Source organism: Phaethon aethereus (genome assembly GCF_964289735.1).
Source record: "Phaethon aethereus genome assembly, chromosome: 8".
NCBI lineage: Eukaryota > Metazoa > Chordata > Aves > Phaethontiformes > Phaethontidae > Phaethon > Phaethon aethereus.
Window position 1 is genome coordinate 33,365,321 of NC_138584.1, and position 25,073 is coordinate 33,390,393.

At 46.2% G+C, this 25,073-nt stretch overlaps 1 protein-coding gene across 2 annotated transcripts in view; it reads left to right on the top strand.

Annotated features, from left to right (window-relative positions):
* Positions 1-257: 257 nt before the first annotated feature.
* Positions 258-25,073, top strand: part of DNAJC6 (DnaJ heat shock protein family (Hsp40) member C6) — a gene marked incomplete at its 3' end in the record, with an annotated part of 38,519 nt that continues 13,703 nt past the window's right edge. For both annotated transcript variants that reach the window (XM_082002965.1, XM_082002966.1), the window contains exons 1-8: positions 258-876; positions 14,716-14,866; positions 15,765-15,814; positions 15,900-16,048; positions 20,089-20,211; positions 22,366-22,499; positions 23,244-23,438; positions 23,844-23,961. In XM_082002965.1, coding sequence (XP_081859091.1) covers positions 648-876; positions 14,716-14,866; positions 15,765-15,814; positions 15,900-16,048; positions 20,089-20,211; positions 22,366-22,499; positions 23,244-23,438; positions 23,844-23,961 — 1,149 coding nt within the window. In that variant the 5' untranslated portion in view covers positions 258-647. The remainder of the gene's footprint in view (positions 877-14,715; positions 14,867-15,764; positions 15,815-15,899; positions 16,049-20,088; positions 20,212-22,365; positions 22,500-23,243; positions 23,439-23,843; positions 23,962-25,073) is intronic.

Below are 25,073 nucleotides of genomic sequence, written 5' to 3' on the forward strand. Positions count from 1 at the left end.
AGACTTGGTGTTACACCGAATCAGGGATTCTCTTTAGGTGTTTGGAGGCTCAGCGCAGAACCGCTGTGCCATCCCTCCGCCTTCAGACTGTAGGACTGGCGGTGTCAGCCCGTAACGCGCCGACCTTGGCCCGTTCCAAAGGAACGCACCTTTCACTGGCGTGATAGGTCTTAATGTTGATCGCTATTTCGAGAACCTCGTCAGGCCGGCTGTACAGCCGAACCCTCCGAGCTGAAGGGCCTCTTTTGGGAGCGGGATGTGTTTGCTAGAATGCAGGGATAACAGCCCTGGGGCAGGAAATGGTGTAGATCCAGCACTTCTCGCTCACGAACCGCTCGGCGCCGCTGACACTCGGGGGACCTTCCCCTGCCGAAACCGCCCCGGCCGCAGCGTGGCCGGTACCTCGTCACCTAATTAATTTGACGACGTTTCTAGCGGGTGCCCGGCCGCCTGGGCCGCGGCCTCGGCGATTGCTTCCGGGCTCCGGAGGGGCGGGAGGGGGCGGCACCGGGTAGGCGGTGGCGAGCGGGCGGCCGCCCAGTCCCGTCCCGTCCCGTCCCGCCCTTCCCCTCCCCTCGGGCCGGCCGGAGCACTTGTCTTCCCCTCCTGCCGGCGGCGTCAGAGGAGGTTCTCCGCCCGGTTCGCCCATGAGCCTGCTCGGGAGCTACCGGAAAAAGCCGGGCGGTGACGGCTATGAATCCTTGCAGCTGGTGGACAGCAGCGCTGACGGCGGCGGGGGCAAGGCCGGGGCCAGCGCGGCGGCGGCGACGGGCGGCCGGAGCCCGGCGCGGCAGCAGCGGCAGCAGCAGCAGCGGCGGCAGCAGCAGCAGCAGCAGCAGCCCCGCGCCGAGGGCGGCAGCACCATGGACAGCTCAGGTAGGGGCGGGCCCGCCGCCTCCGCGGGGGTCCCCGCGCCGCGCGGGGGGGTATGAGGGCTGGGGGGGGGGGTGTGACTGTGTGTCCACGTCTGCTGCGCGGCGGCGGAGTTGTTGCCGTTGCGTGGGGCCGGGGAGCCTCTCCAGCCGGGGACAATAGCGGCCCTTTGTCCCAGCGGGATGAAGGGAATCCGGGCGAGGCTGGGGGGGCCGGGCGGGTCGCGCTGCGGGAGCCAGCGGCTAATGACTCCTCGCGGTCGGCTCCTGTTTTCAGCCCCGAAGAGGAAAAGGTGGTTTGGAAGCGAAAATGGATGGAGTGCTTTGGGATCTTTCCCCAACTGACTTATTTCCCAGCATCATCATTACTTCCCTCCCTTTCCCCCCTTCCCCCCCCAAGCACTCGTCAAACTGAGTTGGATTAATTCTAGTAGGTGCTGCACTGCATGCACCATTTTTTTTAAATCAGGGAGTGGGGCACCAGATGGTCTTTACGACTGATAATGGGATAGAGAGCTCTTCACCTCCAAATCACAGGTTCCAATTTGCCTGGGTCACCAGTAATCGAGAGTACCCATCTGACGGCTTTTCAGTGATCTCGTGAAACAAACTGGCTCTGGTTCTGTTTGCTTAGATGTGTGCCCATCACAATGAACATCTGCAGCCTTTGCAGAGAACTTATAAAGATCAAACTCGTCCAGGGAAAGACCCTGTTTAGCTGAGGGGAACCAAATTTGATGTCTGCCCATTGTAATGGGGGGGATCTTGCAGCAATACCTGTACTGTTCCATGAAAGAAAGGAGTGGGCCCAAGACAGCAAGTATTTAAAATACGTTGCCTTTGTTTTAATGTGGTAACCTCTTCTCGAGGGGAAAAAACCCCTAATGACCTATGTCTGGACTTGAGTGGGGAGAAAATCCCCTAATGACCTGTGTCTGGACCTGGGCGGGGAGAGCTTTGCCTTGAGTTTTCTTTCATGTTTTCTCTGATGTAATAAGAGTCATATTTTCCTCTTTCTCCTTGCGATTTGAATTTGCTTTCAAGAGTTCTTTTTGGGGTTGGCTATGTTTTTTAACTTTTTTTTTTTTTTACTCCTGGACTTGAGGAATGTATTTGAATTTGCTGCTATGATCTCTCTGCTACAGTTGCTGGTAATCACACTATGTGTCAGTAGGTTCTTACACACAGTAGGCTGCCGTGTTACAGTTATTTGGATTCTTACATCGGCATCTGCTGAGACGGTTAGATATTGCAGTCAGTCTAACATCTATCATTAAAGCAATTATCTGAATGAGTTTCCTAGAACTTTAAGAACCCAAGGCATTGGTGTTGTGGAAGGTGGCGTTCGCAGGTGTGGGAGAGTGCCGCAGCTCATGCCAAGTCATGGCTTTTGTCTAGCGTCAGCTCAGTGTATTATTTGAGTGTTGCTGTTGCAATCATTCTGTTCCGTTTCTTCAAGCCATTCCGCTCCCTGCTGAGCACAGGGGAAAAAAAAAAAAAAAGGGCTCACGGATAGCTAGGCAATACCTTTACTTACAGGTTTTGTGCACTGTGCAGCCATTTCAACACTGCAGCTGCTAACTCTGAAGGCATCCCAGAGCATTAACTGTACTAACGCTTTCCATCAGTTTCCAGGGTGTTCTCCCCTTAAACACATGGGCTCGCTCAAGGGCTGTCTCTGGGCTTTGGAAGCTAACGGTTAAGAGACCTGTGTTAATCAGAGTTTGCTTCCTTTTGTTCACTTTGGTACTCTTGCTGCCTAAATTTTACAGGCTCTCTAAACAGTGACACACCTGACACTTAAGCAGCAACCAACCTCAGGCCTTAATATGGCCCTTGAATTGAGTGTATAGGATTTTTTTTGTTTTTAAAATACCTTATCTGTTTACTAGGGGCTTTTTGGTGGGTGTTTCTGAATCTCCACATGAAGTTGAAAAAAGCTGTATGGAGCTTGATGCTCTGTTCTAAACCTGAACAAGGGAGATACAAGTAAGAACTTCATTTGAACACTTTGAATAAATGCCTAATTTTTATCAGTTCATTGCAAAGACATTTGTCTTTGCCAAGTATGAAATTCTAAAAGCTTAAAGAACCATATCCACCCCTCAGGTGTGGTTGTGATTTCTAGAGATTTGGTAATTGAAGCTGCTCATGAATTGTGGGACATGATTTATCTTTAATGCAGTGCGAAGATAGATGGTGGGGGGAATTAGGGAGCAGCGGAAGAGAAAGACAGGGAAATACGGTGGCTTATCAGGAGCAAGGGAAAAACAACCCTCCACCTTCTGTGTTTGTTGGTTTTGTAATAAATAAAATAGAGAATATATTCATATTAAAAATACTTGAGACTCCTCCCACTAATGATGCCAAAGCCTAAATTCCCAAGATGTGCAGTGGTGGAGCGTATTTCAGTTGGGAAAAGAGACCCAAATTCCTCGGGAAGGAGAAGAGCGAGATAAACTGGTGACATTTAGGGAGGTGTGCTGCTGGGTTCTGGTGGGGCAGGGGAGCCTCTCCTCTGCGTCATTAGGTGGCAGACCCTGAAGGTGAAATCCTGGAGGTGCCCTGGCCAAATCAGAGCTCGCTATGTACTTCCCACATGCCTGACCTCCCTTACGTTTCAGGGTTTTTGAGGTTTTTTTTTTTCCTGCTTTTAAATGATGGTTTCATGTGTGGCGGAACAGCTGCTGCCTGAGTTGTCAAAATGGCTGTTTGCAGTTGAGAAGTGAAATAGTCGTGAGGTAAAACCCTCTGTCACCAGACCATTTGGGACACGGCGCAGCAGGCTGCGAGCGCCGCGCTTTGGCTTGTCTGGCTGGCAGGGTTATTGCCGCGCTCGAGCCCAACGTCTCTGGTTGCAGTTAAACGGCATCTTCAATGAAGTTAAATAGTTGGAGAATCCAACCTTCCTCTTCTCTCCCCACATCACGCACTGGAACTGGCTGCCCAGGGAAGCGGTTGAGTCACCATCCTGGAGGTATTTCAAAGACGTGTAGATGTGGGGTTTAAGGACATGGTCTAGTGGTGGGCAGCGCTAGGTCAGCGGTTGGACTTCATGATCTTAAAGGCCTTTTCCAACCTAAACGATTCTATGATTTTATTACGTTTCATCTGCACCAGGGCAGTGCGCTCTGGGCATATAAAAATGGCCTTCGCATCTGGAAGATGTGTGTGTAGATTCATATTAAGCAATTATAGAAGTTAGATGGGTGAGGATTTGTGCTGAAGGCGAATTCTGGGGCAAATTGCCGTTGGTTTAGCTAGTGTGGCTGTATTTGCTATTGCTGCAATGACACTAACTCGCATGAATTGAGAAAGTGAGCCCCTGTTGGGTTTTTCTATTAATTTTTTTTTTTAAACTAATACAGAGTATTAGATTTTAAAGTATCATCTCTTAATGTGGGCTTGCAATCTCATAAACAGCTTTTTGCAATGAAAATAATCAGCAGTTACAGCCTTGCTGTAACTTCCAAGCACTTATGATTATTGGCTTAATATTTTTTTTGTCTAGTATTGCTTAGTGTCAAAAGCAAAAAAAGCCAGGAACCAGGAGCACTGTGTGCGTGGGAGGGGGGTGCTGTTGGGAGGCAGGATCCTTTGAGGGTTTACCTCAAAGCAGCCAAGAGCGGTACCTTTATTTCGGGTAGGGTGGCAGTCCCGGTTACTGCTGGTATCTGATGATGCTTCTGTGGTGACCTTGCCTTTGGTTGCTTTAAACTTTGCCAGATTTACACTGGTCAGAAAGAAACGTTGGTCAGGGTGTGGTTTAAGTCTCAGGTTTAAATCTCACAGGGTGGTCTGTTCATACAGGGTTATGCTTAAGTTCTGCAATGCCTCGAGTGGGCTTTAAAGCTCCGTGCAGGTTTAGCGCGTGCCCATAGCTGCTGGATGGTCAGCTCCTGCTGCAACGTTTTAAACAACCCCTATGGAATATGCCGGATGCGATACAGTAACGTGATCATAGCGCGTAACTCTAAGGGGACCTATACGTTACTGCTCGCTGCCAGTTCCTCCAGAAAGCGTGCTGGACTTGGCTTGGAAGTTTGAGGATGGAAGGAAGGGGAGATAAGGGGAGACTTGAGCTGAAGCTAGCAGGACACAAAACATTGCAAATTTAAAAAAAAAAAAAAAAAATTCCAAGAAGAGCATCTGTGTAGTACTCCTTTTGTCTCTTTATTTTCAAGTTGCTGAAAGCGCTCACAAGATGAGGAGCAGGCAGTGAAGCAGCAATTTATTTAGGTTTTTGCTGTGGTATTCAATAATGCATTCTTAGCAGCTGGCGGAGCACTGAAAGAAGAAGAGGTTCTAGGAAATAAGATATAAAAGTAACAGCAAGGGTACATGTTACGAAAGAAAAAAAAACCTCTGTGCTCTTCTGTGGTGTTTATAAACTAGCTAATCTACAAAATAGCTTTTTAATGCGCAGGGGATAGACTTGCTTGTGCTAGGTGTTTCCTCAGGCAGAGTTAACTGCAAAAGAAAAGCATTCTAAATAAATTGCAGGTGCTGAAGTTGAGATTTCTTGAACTGTTTTACACTTGCGAACATAATCTCTTGTAGTCTGGTGATTCCTCTTCACTGAGTCAGAAGAGAGACATCTCCGTGTCACTGGCACAGGGACAAAGACCGTCGCTGACAATGTTGTCTTGTATTCTCTTCTAGCTGCCTTTTCAAACGGGGAGGTTCGGTTTAATAACTCTTTTGTTCGGTTGGTGTTTTTTTGGACACTTGAATGGTTTGGTGTTGGCAGTAGCGCTTTTCGTTTCTTGTTGTTTTGACAGGCAGGAGAAGCAGAGAGAATGTCAATCAACTTTAAAGACCAATTTCATGGTTTGTGCTAGTAGTTCAGTATTCCAGCCTTGCATGCATTTTGCTCACTGTAGTACGAGCGTCAGAAGTGAAAATATATAACAAATGAAACAATTTAGCATAGCACTGGGGGGTGATTGAGTTGGGTGATTCCCCAACTCTCCTAAAAAAGGAAGCAAAACTCCCTCTTTGCAGAAATCCTCCATATGCTTCTTGATGGTGCAAGCAGCATTCTTTAGTTACTATTTCTTAAGCAAAAGCAGAAATATCTTAATTCTTCAAATTTCCATGAAACTTACATTTAGGCAGTCTCAAATGAAACTTCAGATAAAAAGCTTTGGGCTCATGCAATATTAGTTCTAGCATTTCATCACAGAAAAGCACAAATAGAAGTTGTTGAGCTTCTCTACCCTACAGCATGCTACAAGGTGCCAGCGGCTCCGAGTGCTTCTTAGGGGAGGTCAGGGACCCTGTCCCAGCCCACACACAGAAAGGGACCGTGATTTCTCGTGGGAGGGGAAATACAGTTTTCCTGTAGCCAGAGCAGTAATCAAGGAGGGAGGCAATGCTGCTTGCCTGGACGTGCGTTGCCCAACAGCAGCAAAAATGCACAGAAATCTTCCTGTGCCAGCGATTCCTTAAGGTGTGAACCCAAACCTCTTGCTATTCGAAGCACCTCCTTTACAACCTTCTCGGTTCCTCCTATCTCCTCTCCTTCCTCCCAATGTCTATAGTATATCAGCCCCTTGCAAGGTTATCACGGCCCTATTTTCCCAGCCTAACTTCATCTGAAAGGACTGCTCATAGATTTTTGGGAGTGAGAAGGGCAGAACAACATGGGGTGACCCCTCTGTTGGAGGTAAAGCTGTCAAGAAGTCCTTGGGCAGGTAGTTACGCAATTTTGGGTCTTGAGGCAATTTCTATTTGACGTGTTGGCTATTCCAGGCAAAAGGCCTGGAGAGGTGCAGTGCCAGCTAATTGCTGGAAAGTGGCAGTAAAAAAACCCATGAAACAAACAAACAAAAAACCCCAAACAACAACAAAAAACAACTACTCCCTCATTTGAATAAATTATTGAAGATGTCTTGATGCTCGGGATGTCTGCACCAAAAGATGGGTCTGTGCTGAACCCTCCGTGCACTGAACCGGTCCTTACGATGGAGGGGGCAGATACTGACTGGGGAGCAGTGGCTTTGGCAGCTGCCTGCGCTGCCTGTCCTTGCCTCCTGAAAGCTGGAAACTCCTGCAGTGCTTACCTCCTGTAGCCCATCCTTCTCCCGACCTCGCCTAGCATTGCTTATAGACTTTGCATTACTGCCTCTGCCTGCGTCCTCTGCTAACTGCTTGCGAAGGAAAGAAATATTCTGAAAGAAATATTCTGGCTTTCCCCCCGTGTTTCAGAGCTGGCCGTGCTCTGGGGGAGCTCCCTGTGGCTGCGTTTCCTCTCTGGGTAGCCAGCCCCCAACTCGCCTCCGGTGAGTCCAGCTCTCCCCTCCGGCTGACGAACCGCTGGGTTTTGTCTTGAGCAGTCTCATCGTTAATACGCTTATGGCAAAATAGCCAAACTGCGTGGGTTTTGGGGTAAGGGATGACACTGGTTTATAATCTCACGTGACTTGTGATCCGATGGGCCCTTATCTTGCACCAGGCTCCTTGGCTCATAGCGCATCTCCTGCTTCCCTGTGCCCTTAGAGTCCAAACATCTTCATAGCCTGACGTTAAACTTCCCTTTGGCCACGCTGAAGTCATTCACATGGGCTTTAACCTCTTTTCTTGGGGATCACGCTTGCTAAAGCAGCCTTCCACTTGCGTGCCTCCACTGTGTATTTTAAGGCATCGGGATAAGTGAAACCTGGGTTTGGGGGTTCTTGGCGATGGCGTTATCAAATGGTAGGAGCCTGTTCTGCTGCTGTGGTCCTGCAGTTCTACTCTGCATGTGTTTTGCTATTTATTTTTACAGAATAACAGTTTAAGATATCTGTGCTCAGCCTTGCAGGGAATCTAACTCTACCAGGAATCTGGGGCAGCGGTGGAGGAGGGGACAGATGAGACTGGTAGCAAAGAAAAAAGGAAAAAAAATCAGTCTTCAGGGTCTGTGTGAGTCTGAGGAACTTCCCAAGTAATTTCCGCAGGTAGAAGCGCTCTCCTTCCCTGCGAACGCTCCTTTGCCGCTGTTTTAGCTGCTGCTCCTGCTTTCTCCTCAGCCCCTTTGCAAACCACCACTCAGTGCCCGTTAAAAAAGCTGATGCAATTATGACACCTCTGCTCTAAGGGAGGATGTAAGCGCATATAATAGCCTACATGTTTTAGAGCCTTTGCTTAAATACGATGAAGCTCAGCGGCCCAGAAGAGAGCGACGTGCTGGAAGGAACGGTTAGGGTGGATTCGTCGTCGGGGCGCTGAGACTGTGCTCTAAGACGTAGTTGGCAAATGAAGCGCTCGGATCTGAACGCTATCGATTATCACTGGGTGCAAAGGAGCCGCCCGCCCAGAGATTTGAGTTTAGAAATACTTGCCACCCTCCCCCTCCAAACGGGAGTTTAAACTCTTCCAGGAATGTCTGCAGATTGATTTGCAGTCCCCTGAAAGACGAAGTGCTGAGCATGGAAGATAGACTCAGTGCGGGGAACGGCAGGAGCTGGGGATGCTGGGGGTACCCAGGGATGTGGGGACGCTGCTCTGCCTGGGCTGGTTTGGCTGTCTGTCCGTTTTTTGCACGCATACACCCCTCCACACGTGATGTACCTATACGAGGATGCTCTGATCATTTTGTGGCGGGGATGGCTCCTCCGGGGCTGCTCCTCCTCCCCGCCGCATGCTGTGTGGGCTCTCGTGCGATGCTGGGGTGAAGCCCATAAATACGATGCCGGGGCCACGGTAGCCTGGCTTTATGTCCCTTAATGCTGGTGTGAAATCGCGTCCCACAGGCTTTGCTGGGGGAGCTGCGTGTGGGAGGAACGTGAGCTGCGGCGGCTCCTCCACCGGCTGGCGGGGCTGCTGCGGGGAGGCAGGAGCACAAATAGTATCGTTTTTTGCTGAGTGTTCCTCAAAAACAATTTGGGCTTTGTTGCCGAAGCCACAACAACAGCGGCTCAACTTCTTTCCGTTTGGGGACATTTAAAAGGGCCCTTTCTGCCAAGGCACAGGGCAGCCTCCACCGCACCCCTTGCTCCCCTCTCATGCCCCGGCAATAGTTTTGGGGAAAAGACAAGCAAACAACCCCCCCCCCCCCCCCGCCAAAAACCTTGTGGGGAGGGAGAAGGCTGCGGTGAGTGGCTAAAAGCTTCCAGAAATGTGGAATTTTTGACATGTACACAGCAGCTAACAAGTTTTTTCCTCATCATAGAGTCAGGCTCTTGCGGTGCTGCAGAAATAGAATACAGAGGTGCATTTAATACTCCCAAACTAACCTCTTTTTTGGAAGGGTGGGAGATGAAGGCTTTAATGCTTTTTTAGAGGAGAACCCTGGTGAGAACAGGCAAGGTTTAGCTCTTTCCTCACTCCACCTCTAAAGAAAGCACAGGCAGTAGCTCTCTGAGGGAAAAAAAAAAAATAAAAATTTGACATTGAAGATACTGTAAGATACTGTCACATATAGTCTGGGCAGACTGAGGTAAACCTGCTTCCTTGCCTATTGTTTCATGTCTGCTTTTTGTCTGCCCTTTACAGGCAAAAAGGGTCTGTTTACTCTTGCTAAGTAACCTGTGAAACGCAGTACTTCACTGCCCGTCTTCAATTTCTAGACGTCTTGCTTTCAGCTCCCCGCTCTCAAGCGAAGTATTGCTTCATCAGCATAAATATTCTGACTGACGTGGTCTTAAATGCCTTTTAAACGTCGGCTCATTTCCCCCTTAATTCTCTGGAGAGCTGGAATTCATGCCCTGTGGTTTGTAGGGTTTGTGGGTTGGCTGCAGGGGCTGCTGCTCAGGGACTCCCCAGGCAGACGAGGACCACGACGTGCAGCTCTGGCAGGGAAAGCGTCCGCATCGGGCATTTCTCGCTTGTTCCAACCGGTGAGTGTCTCCAGCAGCTGGTGGTAGTGTGGAACCCTCTGTGGCTGGCCCCTCCGCGGTTCCCTGCAAACCCTCCGGCTGCAGGTGGTGGTGGCCGCTGCCGAAACATCCCCCGTCACGCAGGGTCACACTTGTTTCATTCACCCATTTCTGGCCCCAAAACCCAGTCTTTAAAGCTGGGCTGGTTTCAGTGTCTTTGCTTTTGAGACTGAGCACAAACGCTATTTGTGGGACTGCAGCAAGAGGAGTTGAGGCGAGTGGTCCTTCGTGGGGGTACGGGAGGAGAGAGGTATTTCCCTTGCGGATACAGCGCAGTTTCTTTCTCTGTCCACGTGCAGAAGATGAGTTTCCTAGTTTGGCTGATATACACACTTCAGTGGTTTTGCTCTACCAAGGGACGACAGATCACAGCGGGTCTCTTTTGACAGTATCGATGAGTATCAGTCTCTCCATAAGCTCCCGACGCCCCAAAGCTGTCCTGCTAAAGCACTTCACATCGCTCTGGCGTAACGCCTGTGCCTTCGGTGAGCAGGTCGCGGCGGGACGGCAGGCAGAGGAGCTGTGCTCAGCGGTCGCCGTACGGGAGTGCGTCCTTCTGAACTTCCCTGGTGATCACAGCGGTCTCCTCCGAAGCTGTGCACCCACTGCGGCGGGACGTGTCTATAGCGGCGCAGGGTTTGCTGCGGTGTCTCGGCCTCGGGAGAAGTTCTTCCGTGCTGCACGTCCTTTTCCTGATATTCCGTAAAATCAGCTGGAGAGCAAGCAGAGAGCTGAAGTGCTTTAACTAAGATTTCTATGCTCTCCAGCTTTCATCCTGTACAGCACAAGGCTGGTGCTGTCAGCAGAGGCTCCTTCAGTTGTAATCTGCTCAGAGCTGCAGAAATCCCACCCTTGAGCTGATGATGGGAAAGGACCGTGATAGGAACGCTACTAGATGACACCTTTCAGTTTTGTAAGGAGATGCGGCAGGTTGTCTCTGTATGTGGTGATTTGCTGGAGGTTTATTCTGAACGCAGAATAGTCTCTTCTCAGAGCAGGCATTAACTCAGAGCAAGTACGTCCAGCCAGAACGAACAGAGGTTTCACCTTGTCAGCTGAACGGATGAAGTGGTCTCTTTTCCATGCCACTCCGTTGAATTGAAGCGTTTCAGTGAGGAGATCATCGTTGCCATCACCTGGCAGAGCTATTCCAGAAGAGCAGTCCCGGGCATCCCGGGCACGCTTTGCCGTGCACGCGCAGCAGTAAAACCGCCACGTTACAAGTTCCTTTATCAGGAAACGAAAAGGCTGCCGTTAGCCAGCGATCCCTCGGAAACCTGTGCTACAAATACAGGTCAGAAGCGTGTCTCCGAAGCGCACTAGCGTTTCGGGGAATATCCAGTAACTGAGTTCTTGCCGTGTAAGGAACAAGATGCATCTCATATACATAGAGACTAATTCTCCATAATGAGACTTCTAGACAGCAGCTCCAACCCACGGTCAACGTGACCTGAACTGCTGTGTGACAGCATGCCGAAAACTGGGATCCGAGCCACGTGGCAGGCTCCTGCATTTAGTTTGCTAACTTGCAGCAAACTATTTCTCTGCAGACAAGCTTGCAAGCTCCTGTTTCTACCATGCCAGAAGATGCTTCTGGGGCTTGTGTGGGGTCTGAGAGTGTTAGTTTTGGCTTTGGCCGCAGCATAAGTAAATGTGCGCACAGGATGCGGTTCCTGGTGTGGTGGAGGGGAGGGAGGGGTGTCACGTGTGTCATGTGAATGCCTTGGGCACTTCATTTTAATACAAAATGTGCCTTTTGCCTTTGTGCTAAGGGAGAGAACTGTCTGTCTCTTCTGGGTTTACCACCCAACTCTGGTAGGAAGACCTTTCCGAGCAGGGAAATGCTGTTACACCGCTAACTCAATATCCTGACCAAGCTGGTGGTGATCACCTTATCTGCATGGTGAAACCTGAACATCCTTCCTGCCCTGCTCCCAGAGGGAGCAAGGACGGGCTCGTCCCTTCAGGCTCAGCGAGTGTCCTTGGTCCTTCTGCCACAGAATAGGTCGCGGTCCTCTGCAGGCTGGCCAGTGTGCTTGAGGGAAAACTCAACTGCTCTTTTCTCGGGACTTTTGTGCTCAATAAGAGCAAGCAGATGAAGACAGCTGTCTCTGAGCATGGTTCAGGGACGTGCAATGGCAGCGGTAGGTGATACCTGGCCAGGTGGCTGATTTCCACCGGAGACCTGTGGGACGTGGGGCTCAGGCTCCCTGTCCTGGTGCCACGTTCCAGCGGCTGTTGCACGTGGCCCAGGGAACTGCAGCCGTCCTCTGGAAAGGTCTGTGGTAGCTCTGAAGGTCTCCATTTACAAGAGGGACTTAGCAGAGAAATGTTTTATCCAGCAACAAATGCAGGGGCAGGCTACCTTTTTGGCTGTTCTTGTGGGTTTCTGTATATATTGTCAGGTTCGTGTGTTAATGCATTAACCCTTTCTGCTCCTTTATACAGTTTTGTGCTTTGTAGGAGATGCTGCCTGGCAAAGGAGCCTTTGAATGTATTTATTTTTGTCTTCTATGAACAGTTTGTGAAGACCGTATCCTTCCCAGTAACTGAGGAAGGCTGTCTTTGTCAGCACCAGGGATGCGTTCTAGTTCCAACTGCTGCTACACTGTAGGCTTCCTCAGTAGCTTCACCATATCAAAGTAATACTTGCCTCATGTTATATCTCAAATACGAGTTTTGTGCTCTTGGTTAAGTAGCAGCAGCTTGCATTTCTTCATTAGACATCCTTTCTGTTTCTCTGTTTTAGTGTACATAGTAAACCTGGAATTACTTGCTGCTGCTTCTAGAAATATAGTGAAATTCTTCTCTCTTTTTTTTTTTTCCTTAGGGTTGGTTTCTAAAGATTCTAGGCTTTCCATGCTCTTGAAGCCTTTCTGTTGCTCTCCTACAGCATTTCCAACCATAAAAATTTGTCGAGTACCATTGGTCCTCTGATCCTTTTGCCCCCCTTCACCTGGTCCAAGTTATCACCTTTCTGCCTTCCTTTCTTTTAAAAGTTGACCTGCTGAGCTGAAAGTACCTTTTGAACATTGCCTCCTCCTTCCACCCTTGGCTCTTCTAGCACAGAGTAATAAAAAAGCAAAGTTTTTGAAGGGAGATCAAACACTGATTCCATACTTGGAAGCCGACAAGCTACTTTAATTTTTTTTTTTTTTTTTTTAATCATTCTTGAAGTAGATACTTGCAAGTCATTTGGCAAAAGAAGTATTCCTGTGCCATGAGAAGGCATCTTCTGTTCTGAAGCTGGAAGAGTGCAGAGGAGAAGAGATGGCCTCTGATTTTACTGGTCTAGCACATGGATCACATGCATGTGGATCATGACTACATCAGAGTGCATTAAGCAGCCTCTGTGCATAGGGGAATAAATAGCATCACTTTACCAATGGAGTCTCCACTTTAAAGATATATATTATATTTATTGATAGCTCACTCCAGGTTTGAAAGAGTGAATGCTATTTAAATGGGTTTGGTAATCTACAGAGTAAATCAGTGGGAGCTTTTTTAGATGTAGCTTTTTTCATGTTTCTTGATAGTCTGAATGCTTGTAGAATGTTTCTTCTGGTCATGATGATTATATGAGCGATATTTCAGTAGCATGTCTCTAACACCACTCAGGGATGTGCTGTAGCACCAGAGAAATGATAGCTGTAAGGTCTTTTTGTAAAATGTATAATAAGCACTGGCAATGCCACCAGCCTGCCTTAACCATGATAAATCATTTCTGGGTGCTGGAGTAATTAATAATGACCAGCATGTTCATTTTACAAATCAGCTGTTCCATGGCTCTACAGCAGGACAAATGTTCTCAGACTTTCTTGGTGCTCTGGGAAAGTCAACGCTTAGCAGATGCTATCTTGATTATGAGTAGTTAAAATTTGCTAAGATCAAAACAGTTGAGGCCTAGTGACAGAAAGCAATTTAAATAGTCAAAAGCTTAATTTATAGCTAATAAGCAGTTAAAATACCATTTCACTAGGTTTGTGTTTAACAACTCAATTCTGCAATAACACAAAACCACATTTACTCAAGTCTACATCCAATTTATTACACTTAACTTTTCTGAGAATGTCTGACGCTATTAACGCAGCACTGCTATAATAAGGCAGGCTGCAACAAATCGGTTCTTGGTTACGACAGTGGAATAGTTATTCTATGATAATTGCAAAATGCAAACACTTGAGGTGTATGGCCATATCACAGTCCACCAAAATAACACTTTAAATGGCTCTTGCTCTATGTTAGTCTTCTGTTGACTTTGCAGCTTCATGACATGTCAAGCTGTGAAAGAAAAGATTACCGAGGAGGTCATCCCTGCTCTGTGTTAGCCTTAGCAATTCGCTGAGTCCTGTACTAAGGCTGCAAACATACAAATATCCGAAAAAGTTCTCATTCTCATCTGGAAAGTTTAATTCCTGAACTTTCTTCTTTTCTTGCCAAACCCCAAACTTTTATTTTCTTCCACTCAAGCAAATCTAACTGGACCCTTAAGTGACGTAAAAACCTTCTGATGACTACTTCTATATCCGTAGAAATGGATAGTTATAAGACAACTTTCAGTCGTCTAGCTGCAGTCAAACTGGCAGCTTTGACAGTTAGGCTGAAGAGCTGTCATATATACTAGTGCCTTTTTCTTAGCCCTGTGGAGGTGGTTGTTGATTTGGTCTTGGTTATGACCAGCAAATTAGCTGCATGCTGAAGAGCTGGTCTTGCTTTGGGTTGGGTTGAGAGGTGAGGGAGCTTGTATGGTGGTTGTCCATACTGTGCTTATACTAAACAGTAAACCTACGTACAACGCTGAGAACCGATGATGGTTTCTGAGCCCAGCTGGCAAGAATGTGCTCTCTCATCTCTGGAAAATCATGACTTTAAAACTACCTTTGCTCTATGCAAAATTCGGTCTTAATAGAGCGGTGGGTTTGTTGGCTCTGTGGATTTGTTCCAAACAAGTGATGTTGGCTTTGGTTTTGTTGTACTTGAAGGTGCCTCATCACCAGACATGGAGTCCAGCTATGGGGGAGGCTTGCTAGATATGGTGAAAGGAGGAGCAGGGAGACTCTTCAGCAATTTGAAGGATAACCTGAAGGATACCCTGAAAGATACATCTTCAAAGGTCATGCAATCTGTTGCCAGGTACAGTACAGCTGAAGCTGCCTAACACAGGTAAAATCACTAGCTGCAAAGTGCTGGTCTGAGCTGCCGTCCTAACCAGCACAGCACAATTTCCAGCTAACCTAAAAAAGGAAGGAAGTGAAAATCACAAGTGACTTCTTTGATTCTGTCTCATAATTGACATTTGGCCTCAAGGAAGAAGGAAAACCAAAGTAAAATATCTAAGCTTCTTTGTAAGTGAGCATCAACATCCTGACAAAGGCCCCAAGAGTGAAAGTGGAGCACTTGGTCTCCAATTCCTTCATTGACCCCTGTGATGTCCTTCTACTCAGCCACCACTTGAATATTTTGTCACTGAAAATTGGCTCATGTTGTATGCCTTCCCTTTGCCGTGCAAGGAGACTCTTCTTGCTGGTGTAACTGCTCCCTTCGCTATAGCCGCTTTCTGAGTAGAAGAAAGAGCCGAGGTGACTTTGCTTTGATTACCTCTGCTGGTGGTGTCCCCTGTGCTTGGCACTCCACCTGCCTCTGAGCCATATGGGGCTATGACAAATTACAGGAACTTAAGCAGGCAAGACCTCAGAGGCTTCAAGGGATCTGCAAAGTAGCAAACTACTAGAAATTTCTCCTGAAATCCGGCACTGAAAATTAATGACAAAAGGGAAAAGGGACCTTTTTTGCAAGCTTCTGCATCCAGTGAATTGCGTCTGTAGAAGGGAGGGCTGGGTCACTGTCTGCAGGAAGCTATGTGCACCCTCCTCTTAAGGCATAACGATAAAGTACAAAGAATCAGTTTTAAGATTACTCTTTGTCTCAAAAGCAGATCTTTGCAGGAAAACACTCTTCTCCTGTTTCCTGTAATGGGCTGTCTTCTGTAAACATGTGCATAACGTCTGTCTCCTATTTTGTCTTCTTTTAGTTACACCAAGGGAGAGCTAGATATTTCATACATTACCTCAAGAATCATAGGTAAGTACTGATCGCATAAATAAAACTATCCCAGCGTTCAGAAGTCCATAAACACGCTCAGCCCGGCTTCTTCTTACGTTTCTAGTAATGTCTTTTCCGGCTGAAGGTGTTGAATTGGGATTCAGGAACCACATTGAAGATGTACGGACGTTTTTGGATTCCAGACATCCTGACCACTACACAGTCTTCAACTTGTCACCCAAGTATTATCGCAGTGCCAAGTTTCACAACCGGGTGAGTGTCTTCCGAGAAGTTAACAGGAGCAGGGCAGGAAGCCTCTTGGAAAAAGAGGCACCAGGTTCTGTTTCTGCCTAACCTGTGCGTGGCAGAATGTAAGAAGATGGAAAAGGAATTACAGAAGTTTCTAAGCTGCTGTGGTCGTTTCTGGGTTTTAGCTGATGCCTGGAACCACGGGAATTAAAGAGCTGGAAAGTTCAGGGCATAATGCTTGTGTTAGGAGCCTGTGAGAGTACACGGGATTGTGCTAAGTTAAGCCTGTGCTGCTCTTGGCTCCTACATAGCTGTTAGAAGTTGCTGCAGAGAAATAAGGAGTAAAATGAAAGTTCTTTGAAATAAATTACTGATAAAAGAAGGTAGATTATTTTCATGTTGAACAATCCTTCAGTTGTGCTTTCATCAAGCAGGAACCCTTAACAGGTGAAGCACAGGACTGAAAACTGGATCTAAGGGGCATTTTGGCTCTTTCACTAGTGTATGACTTTAAAAACCCACCTCCACTCTCTGCCCCAGTTTCCTTCTCTAAAACCAGAGCAGCATACGGGAGCATTGCAAGACTCTGGTTCATTAATGGCTTTTAAAGGAAATCTCTACAAAATATTGCTGTTGAAATGCAAGATTAGATCTAATCTTTCAGAAAACTTCCTGTCTTGCCACAAGGGAGTGATGATTTTTAAAATTTTATTTTATTTTTTAATTTCTTATTTTTTGTTGCCTTCAATGAAAAAGGCAGTAGCAGTTTCCAGGCTTAACCCTCACTCAGGGTAAGCGAATCTCATGCTGCATAAGCCTCATTTCATTTTAATTTGAGGTATAGCTGAGTCTATCTTTAGCAATTGCTCTGATCACCAGCAATCACTCACTCACACTTGAAGCAAATTTCTCAGTGGCAATCAGTAACCAGCCATGACCTCAAATATGAGTAAAGGAACACGAAAAACTAATTAAAAGATATCAAGGGCTCTGAATCTTCAGTCTCACTTGGTTGTGGTGCATCACTCTTGCTGTTGGTGGGAGGAGAAGGACAGATCTACTTTTGAAAGCCCAGCATTAAACATCTGTCGGTATATTGCTTGACCTGGCCATAACTCGTCCATCCCCTGTGCTTTATCTCCAACCCTATCCAACGGCTTGACAGATGACTTTGTTGCTCTCAAAGCATGGCTAGGTGCTTTGTAAGCTATTGCCTTGACACACACAGAAAGAAAATGAGGCATCTTTTATTAAAATATTGTACTTTCACGTTATGGGCTAGGAAATACTGATGCCAAGTACTTTTCAGGAAAATGAAACGTGCAGAACACAATACATGAGATCAGATGAAACATGAAACAATTATAAATATGAGGTTAAACTTCATGTATATTGGAAAAAATACTAACAGCCTATTAAAGAGGTGAAATCACATTAAGAGTATTTTCTGCACTGGATGAGGATGCCAGACGAGCTGAAGTTTTGAGACACACACTTCTTCTTTGAAAGTGAAAGGCTTTTGAATTCCTATCTTCTTTAAAACCCTTTTTTCCCCAAGATCGAAGTAGGTCACTGTGCTGTGTAGTGGCACAGGAGAGAGAGGAGTTAATGTCCTGCTGGGCCATTTTCCTGCCCTGACGTGGCTGTGTGGCGCATGAAGCCCCAAGTGCCCAGTCTATTGAGGAGAAGAGGGGACTACGACCACTAAAAACTGCTGCTCAAATCTGGTTGTGCTCTGTTGTCCTCCCTGCCTCACCTCCTGGCAGGAGAGGAGAGCTCACGTCTGCTCGAGAAAGTGTGAGCCGTTTGAAAACATATAACTCAAATATAACATTAAATGAAACCAAACTTCCAAGTCCCTGATGGGTTATGTTCTTGGCTGTTGCTGCCCTACTGCTAAAGTAAAACAAGCACTGGCTGCTTATTTCCAATGCTCTAGAAGAATTCCTGTTACTTTTCAGTAAGGTTGTCTTTCATGAGGGGTGGTGAGGTTATGTTTGAAATACAAGAAATGCTACATAGCGCGTCTTTAATACCCTAATTGCGAACCAGCAGGCAGATGTGTAATTATAGGAAAAATAAATATATAATTACGGACTGTTGGGAAATGTATGTTATTTACTTGATGGCTTTTCCAGATGCCTGACAGTGTGTTGTCATGATGTCTGTTCAGAAGATCATCAGTGAAAGGGTCACTGATCATATTAATTCTAAAAGCCGCTTGGAATCTGAATTGTGTTTTAGTGGTCTAATTGCAAGTGGATCTTGTGCCTCCAGAAGCCTGCTGCAAAAGTGTTTGGGGTTGGGAGGAGAAGACTTCTGCTTGATATAAAAGAATAATTGCTGTGATAACATAAAATAATTGATAATATAAAAGAATATACGTCATTTACGGCATCGGTACTCTGGCTCTATTAAAGAATTGAGTAAATGTTTATGATTCCTCCGTAATTCACGTTTCACAATGGTCCTGTAACTGCAGCAGTGCATACCCTGCCAGGTCCATGGAACAGAAAGGTAATGCTGGCTGTTCCTGCACTGGGGGTTACCACGTAGTGAACCTTTGGGTGTTTTGTGCCCCGCTCGGTCCTTCCTGAAAAGGCACAGAAAAGGAATAAGCAAAGGAAAATGAAGTGTATACAACAGGAGCAATAAAGTAAACTACAACTCTCGAGACAGGAGAAGGTGGGGGATGAGGATAATGCTGGAGAGAGGGTAAACAGGGAGCGGGTGTTTGCTGCCTTCCAAAGCTTGAGCATGGATTGACTTTTTGGGTATACAGTGCCAACCCTGCACTCATTCACCAACTGCACAGCTGAAATTCAGGTTATTGTGGAGACCAAAAACTTTCAGGAATCTAAAAAGCGATTAGACAAATATCTAATCTGATACTCGATTAGACAAAATCTCCCAAATGTTAAGCAGAGGTCCGGCCAGCTCGGAAAGGCTGGCAGCAGGACGGATGCGCTGGCTTAGGCAGTGCTGCCTACTTGCTCTGTCCCTCTATCCTCCGAGTGTCATTGGAGCCGTTGTTTGAGACAAAAACACAGCTCGGTAGCTCTCCAGTTTGAGTCAGGGTTCCTGTTTCTGCTATAAGATGTTGCGCAGGTAGGTGTATGTATTTAAGGTGAGAACCTTAAACACAAGCTTTATGAAACCTGGATCACTTCCTTCCTCTGAGGGATGACCTGGTCAGGTATGGAAATTATATGGCTATTTAAGAACATCTGGACAAACTATCTCCTTCCCACCCCCGGTTCTTATTAACCGCCAAGAGAACCAATTCTTTGTCTGAGGACAAGCCTTATGATGTTTCTCCTTGAAATTTCTTCTAGCCAGAAATGCCTTTTAAAAAAGATATTTCAATTAAAACCAGATGAAACGGAGATATCCGTGGAAGACTATTTGATATGCTGTTTGCGACTGCAAGGACTGTTCTTGAGATAAGTGTTATGACTCAGAACTAGTACGTGGATGAATAGTAACTAGGCATACTTTAGGATTTGTGGTTTTTCAGCTCTAAGAAGTCATTGATTTTTCTGGCTCGTATCTTAACTATACTCAGATAGGATTTTATTTTTTTTTAACAGAAATTTCCCTTTCATCAGTCTACTGTCTGTCAAATAGGGCTTGAAAATCCTATGACACAAAATAACTGAGAACAGATGCTCAGTATCCTCTGAAATCCAGAGCCAGCATTTTTAGGGACAAGTTGTACAAAGGCTTTAGACATAGCAGAAATCAACGCGCTGCTGCGAGACTGGAGTGTTATGAAGGACCACTCAAGATTATCTGACTCGGAATGTAAATTTTTTAAAATGTGTAGTCAGTGACAATACATCAATATTATGTTATTTAATTGAGAATTGTATTTTGTTTGTCTCCTCATAATTCATGAAAGTCACAGAGCAGGATTATGCATGAGAAGAGATGGAGTAGGTTTCAAGCACGTAGCTGTAGGTTGTAAAAGAGAAGTACATTTCTTGGCAGAAAGCATTTGTAAAAGCACGCGTTGTTTAATGCTCTTATGAAGCTGCCTTTTGTTCACTGTGCGATTCCTGTAGGTATCCGAATGTAGCTGGCCAGTACGACAAGCACCCAGTCTGCACAACCTCTACGCCGTCTGTAAGAACATGCACAACTGGCTACAGCAGAACCCCAAAAACGTGTGTGTCATCCACTGCATGGTAAGTACACCAGAAAGTAACCAAACTTTTAGACCTATGAGTCATAAGTCATATTGCACATTACATGTCTAGAGTCTGTGTACAAGGTTGATGATAATTTCTAAAAGAAATGTAATAAAATGGCCCCCCCTAGAAAGGGACATCATCTTCCACGTGCAGCTACATAGCTAAGCTGGAAGACCTAACACTGAAGCAGAAGCAGGAATGCAAAGCAAGAGAGGTCGCAATCATTCTAGCAGTGAACTACTAGAGGTGACGTGTGGCAAAAAGGGTTGGACTTCACCCGAGAACTGACTGTAAGGACTGTCAGCCTGCTATGGCTTTGCGTTCTATTGTAAGTAGTCACAGGACGAAATGCAGCCTCTAGACTGAAGGTTACTGATGGAAGTTGGGAAGAAAACACGTAGTTGTGAATTCTGTCAAACTGTGAAACTGAGATTCTTAAAGTCTCTTGCAGTCGCTACTTGTCAGGCCTGGCAGAAGAAGTCGGGTTGACTTCTGCTCCTCTTTGTGCACCACACCTGAAATGGTTGCTAAATCCCCTGCCAGGGTTATTCACTACTGGGCAACATGTAGGTAGGATCCATGAGGGTGGTGTGATTCTATATGACTAATTTGTAATTTACCCCATACACTTTTAATATTGACAGTAATGCCCGAAAGGAGAATTCTGGTTTGCTCCTGGAGCCTAAATTAAATGCAGGAGGCTGTCAGCTCTGATCAGCATAAACTGGAAGGAACAGGAGAAATGACTGATCCCAAACAGCATAGACCTTGCATACGAGTGGCATTTCTGCCTCGCGTGGCACAGCCAGCAGCTACGGGGTATAAATTCCATTCGGAGATGAAGATGCACTTGATGCCTCCAGTCCTGGAAATCTAGCTCAGGAATCACATTTCTTTACTGTCCTTTGAGCAATGAGTATCAGGATAATGCTGTAAAGGACAGGGAGTCCTTTTCAACACTAAGAAATCTGCAGAAGCCTACCTAATTTACATGAATTTGAGAGATCTTTTTCAGAGCAACTGGCAGGGGCTAAATCTTAAAAAAGCAAATAGCCTGTTAACCTCGAGCATGTGCTCAGGCTCAGCAAGTTACTGGGGTCTGGGTCAGCTCTGGTATGGCAAATCCTACAGGATGGCTGCAGTGCCTAAAATAACTAATTGCAAGGAGTCTGAGTAACTTTTAATTTACGTTTCAGACTTTGAGGGTGACTGCCTGCCTGATGGGGCAGTAGGTTTCCTGCTTCTTCCTTGTCAATGAGTCTTTACTTCTGGGATCTTCTGTCACTGGCCGACAAGTGGGAGACGAGCTGGGTGGCATGGCACTCGTAGTACTGAGCGGGCTCTCGTACCCACCACTGTGCCGTAAATGTGCATCCAAAACTAAGCAGGCATCAGACCTGGATTTTGGTGGAAGCTGGTAGAAAAAGCTGGGCTTTTTCTTTTTGTTTGGCTCACCAGTGTTGGGGTATAGTCCATACAGCTCATCACCTTATATATTCTGGGGTATATCAGGGACCTGGGGCACTGGGGATACTTCGATTCTCTCCTGCTCTTTCTGTATTTTTGGTCTTTTCGTATCAGTCTGACTGAGCAAACACAATTCCCTTCACCATCACCCTCAACAAGAGGTAGAAGTGTTCAGGAGCAATCTGTAGGCTGAGGGCTGTGGAGCTGTTTGAGTGCAGGAACCTTGGGCTGGATTTTTTGTTTTGTTTTGTTTGTTTGTGAACTCTTCTAGGTTAAAATTCTATGAGATGACTGTCTGCAGCTGTGGGACGGGTGTACTCTGACCCCTATGGTCAGTTCCAGGCCTATGTATAAAATAATTATAATATTACAGCTTGGGAGCAGCCATGAAACACCAACATTTGTAGACAAAATGCACTTCTGGGCTTTTGAAACAAGTCTAAACCGTCCTCAGCTTTGGCTGCTTACTGGATATTACCTTAGCTTTGATCCAGGCCAGTGCCGCTCACTGAAGTCCTAGGTATCAACCAAATACCACAGCACCAGAAATTCCTCATTCTCATGCGGTCTCATTCCTAGTCTTTCTGGATTAAATTATTTTGTGTGATTTAAGGAAGAGTGGAGAGCGTTCTGCTGAAATTTAAAGGATGTCTCTGATACTTACACCTCTTTCTTTAACAGGATGGCCGTGCAGCCTCAGCTGTTCTGGTCAGTGCGATGTTCTGCTTCTGTCACCTCTTCCCTAATCCAGGCCCTGCCATGCAGCTGCTGAACACAAAGAGACCTGGAATTGTACTGTGGCCATCTCACAGGAGGTAGAGTATACTGGCTAAATGCTATGCGCGCGCTATATTCCTCACGCTAAAAACAGCCTAAGCAGTACTCGTGTTAGCCATGGCACGTAGATTTGACAGACTGTAACTGATGTTTATGGCCACTTCCATTTTACCCACATTGATATAACAGGATTGGAGGAACAAAATCAAATATTACAATAGCTTTGCTCACTAGTTCAGGAAAGCTGACAAACCTGTAGTTAACAGGACCTGGGTGAATCCCTCTCCCTATGTCAGCTTCATCCTTACAGGAGTTTACACTGCGAAAGTGTCTTTTTTACAATTTCCATTAAGCGGAGGAAAAACTGCCTCTCAGACCAAACCAAAGACCTACTGTTATGTGTGTAACAATAATGATCCTTCAGTACGTGGCTAACAAAGTAATTCATCTGCTGTGTGCATGTAAAATAGAAGGCAAACTTCTACTAGCAAACCAGAAAAACCATTGCTCAGTACCTTCTCTCCTAAAAGCTGAGGAGAAATGATCCTCATCTCAGAGCGAAAGGCAAACTTCCTTCCTCTTGAGCTCCAGTTCTTGTAATTAAACAGGAACTGAAGCATAGATTTTGTGCCAGCTGCAAGGATGCTGGAGTACATGGAAACTCCAGTCCTGGAACTGTGAAAGAATTGTACTTTCACTGGATTTCAAGGTAGGCTTCAAGTTCAGAATGAAAATTAGTCACTTAGGACAGAGCTTTCAGTAATGGCTTTCTCTGTCTGCAGATACATAGGATACATTTGTGATCTAATAGCAGACAAGCCCGTCATTCCTCACTGCAAACCACTTACTATCAAGTCAGTCACCCTCAGTCCGGTCCCTTGTTTCAACAAGCAACGAAATGGGTGCCGGCCCTTCTGCGACATTCTCAGTGGAGAAACCCGAATCCTTACCACTTCCCAGGAGTATGAAAGAATGAAGTGAGTTGCTGTGATCTCCTACCGTCCTTAGGAGCGTAAGACAAGGAGGCTTTCGTTTTGCTGTAATGTGTCTAATATCTGTGCTGCAGTCATTGCCAGACTGCCTGATAAATGAAGAAGTGCATATATTAATTGAAAGTTGGTGCCTAGTGTTGAAATAAACTGTCAGAGTGAGCCTGAAGGTGTCATGCAGTCGGATGACACAGACGCAGTTCAGTGCTGTGTTGGTTTCCCCTGTGAAATGCTTCTGTTTCAGCTAAGCCTAATGTTAAGCAGAGCACTGAATGCACCTTCTGTTTGCTTGGCCTGAACGAGATGATAGCTTTTATGTTGACATTGTTGACGGGTGGTAATGGCATTGTGGAAGGGAGCTTAACTGTGGATTTCCTTCTCTTCCCCTCAAAGAGAATACCGTGTGCAAGAAGGGAAAGTCTTAATTCCGCTGGGAGCCACTGTCCATGGAGATGTTGTTGTTTCTGTCTACCATATGAGATCAACCATCGGGGGACGCCTTCAAGCAAAAGTATGAGTTTGTTTAACTTCTCTTGCACGGTAGAGGCAATGTAGCTAACTAGGAGATGGCTAAACGTGGGGTCTAAGAATGCATGCGGCACTCCTGATGTAGAAAGTTTCATTACTTGACAGTAGACGTAACACAAATTTGAGCAGTGCCAAGTGAAAACAAAAAACTGCATTTGGAGAAGTCCGTGATACCTCTGCTATCTCTTTATGGAGGTGGTGTCTACTGACAGGGTGTAGGATCCTTCCAGCTGATGTAGAAGACCGAAACTGCCCGTCAGTAACCACCTCAGGACAAACCACCATCAAAGCCTCTACCTACACACTCTAAGAAGATGCAAGAAGACTTTCTTCTGCTCAAATTAGAATGACTTACTGAGTCATTAGAATGACTAATGACTCCTGCATTGTGTCTGTTTTGCGTGCTCTAGAGCAGCCTTCACCTTTTTTGATTATTAGGACAAAAAGGCAATTTGTGTGGATTGGTCAGGGATAGAAAAGACCATTTGAGCCGTGGGCTCAAGAAAGAGCCTGCAAGCTGCTCTCAAAAGACAGCCACCCTCTTCAGAGCTAAAAAGCCTCTTAATACTAGCAGTTCAAAGAAATGGGAGACAGTGGAAACTGGGGAGAGAGAATAGAGTGCTGGAGTGAGCATACCCTGATGTCTCCTTCCCATAACACAGTAGCAGCGCTGGAAGTGAAAGTATGTATTGGTCTGTGCTGTTCTAGGCTTTGAGACTGACTTTAAAACACTGTTCTCTGGCTCTTCTAATTGCAGAGGAGGAATTTGGAAATGCAGTCTCTTCAGACTAGAAAACTTGGATCTGCAAAAACTGAATCAGTAGTTGTCATACACGAAGTTACTCCGTTAACCTTTGTAGTGATGAGGGTTAATTGGCTCACTTGGTGAAATAACATGTTTAAATTGTAGTGACTTTGTGCAGAGCACAAGAAATGAGGGAAGAATCAAGTTTTGTCCCACCTGCTTTGAGTACCACCTCATTTCTCCCTGCAGACCGGTGCTGCATGGCTGGCCAGGCATAAACTGCTAGGGACTCTTGCAACCAGCTGGATGTGGTGGCTGCGTTCTCGAGCGGTCACTCTATCCCTGATGCT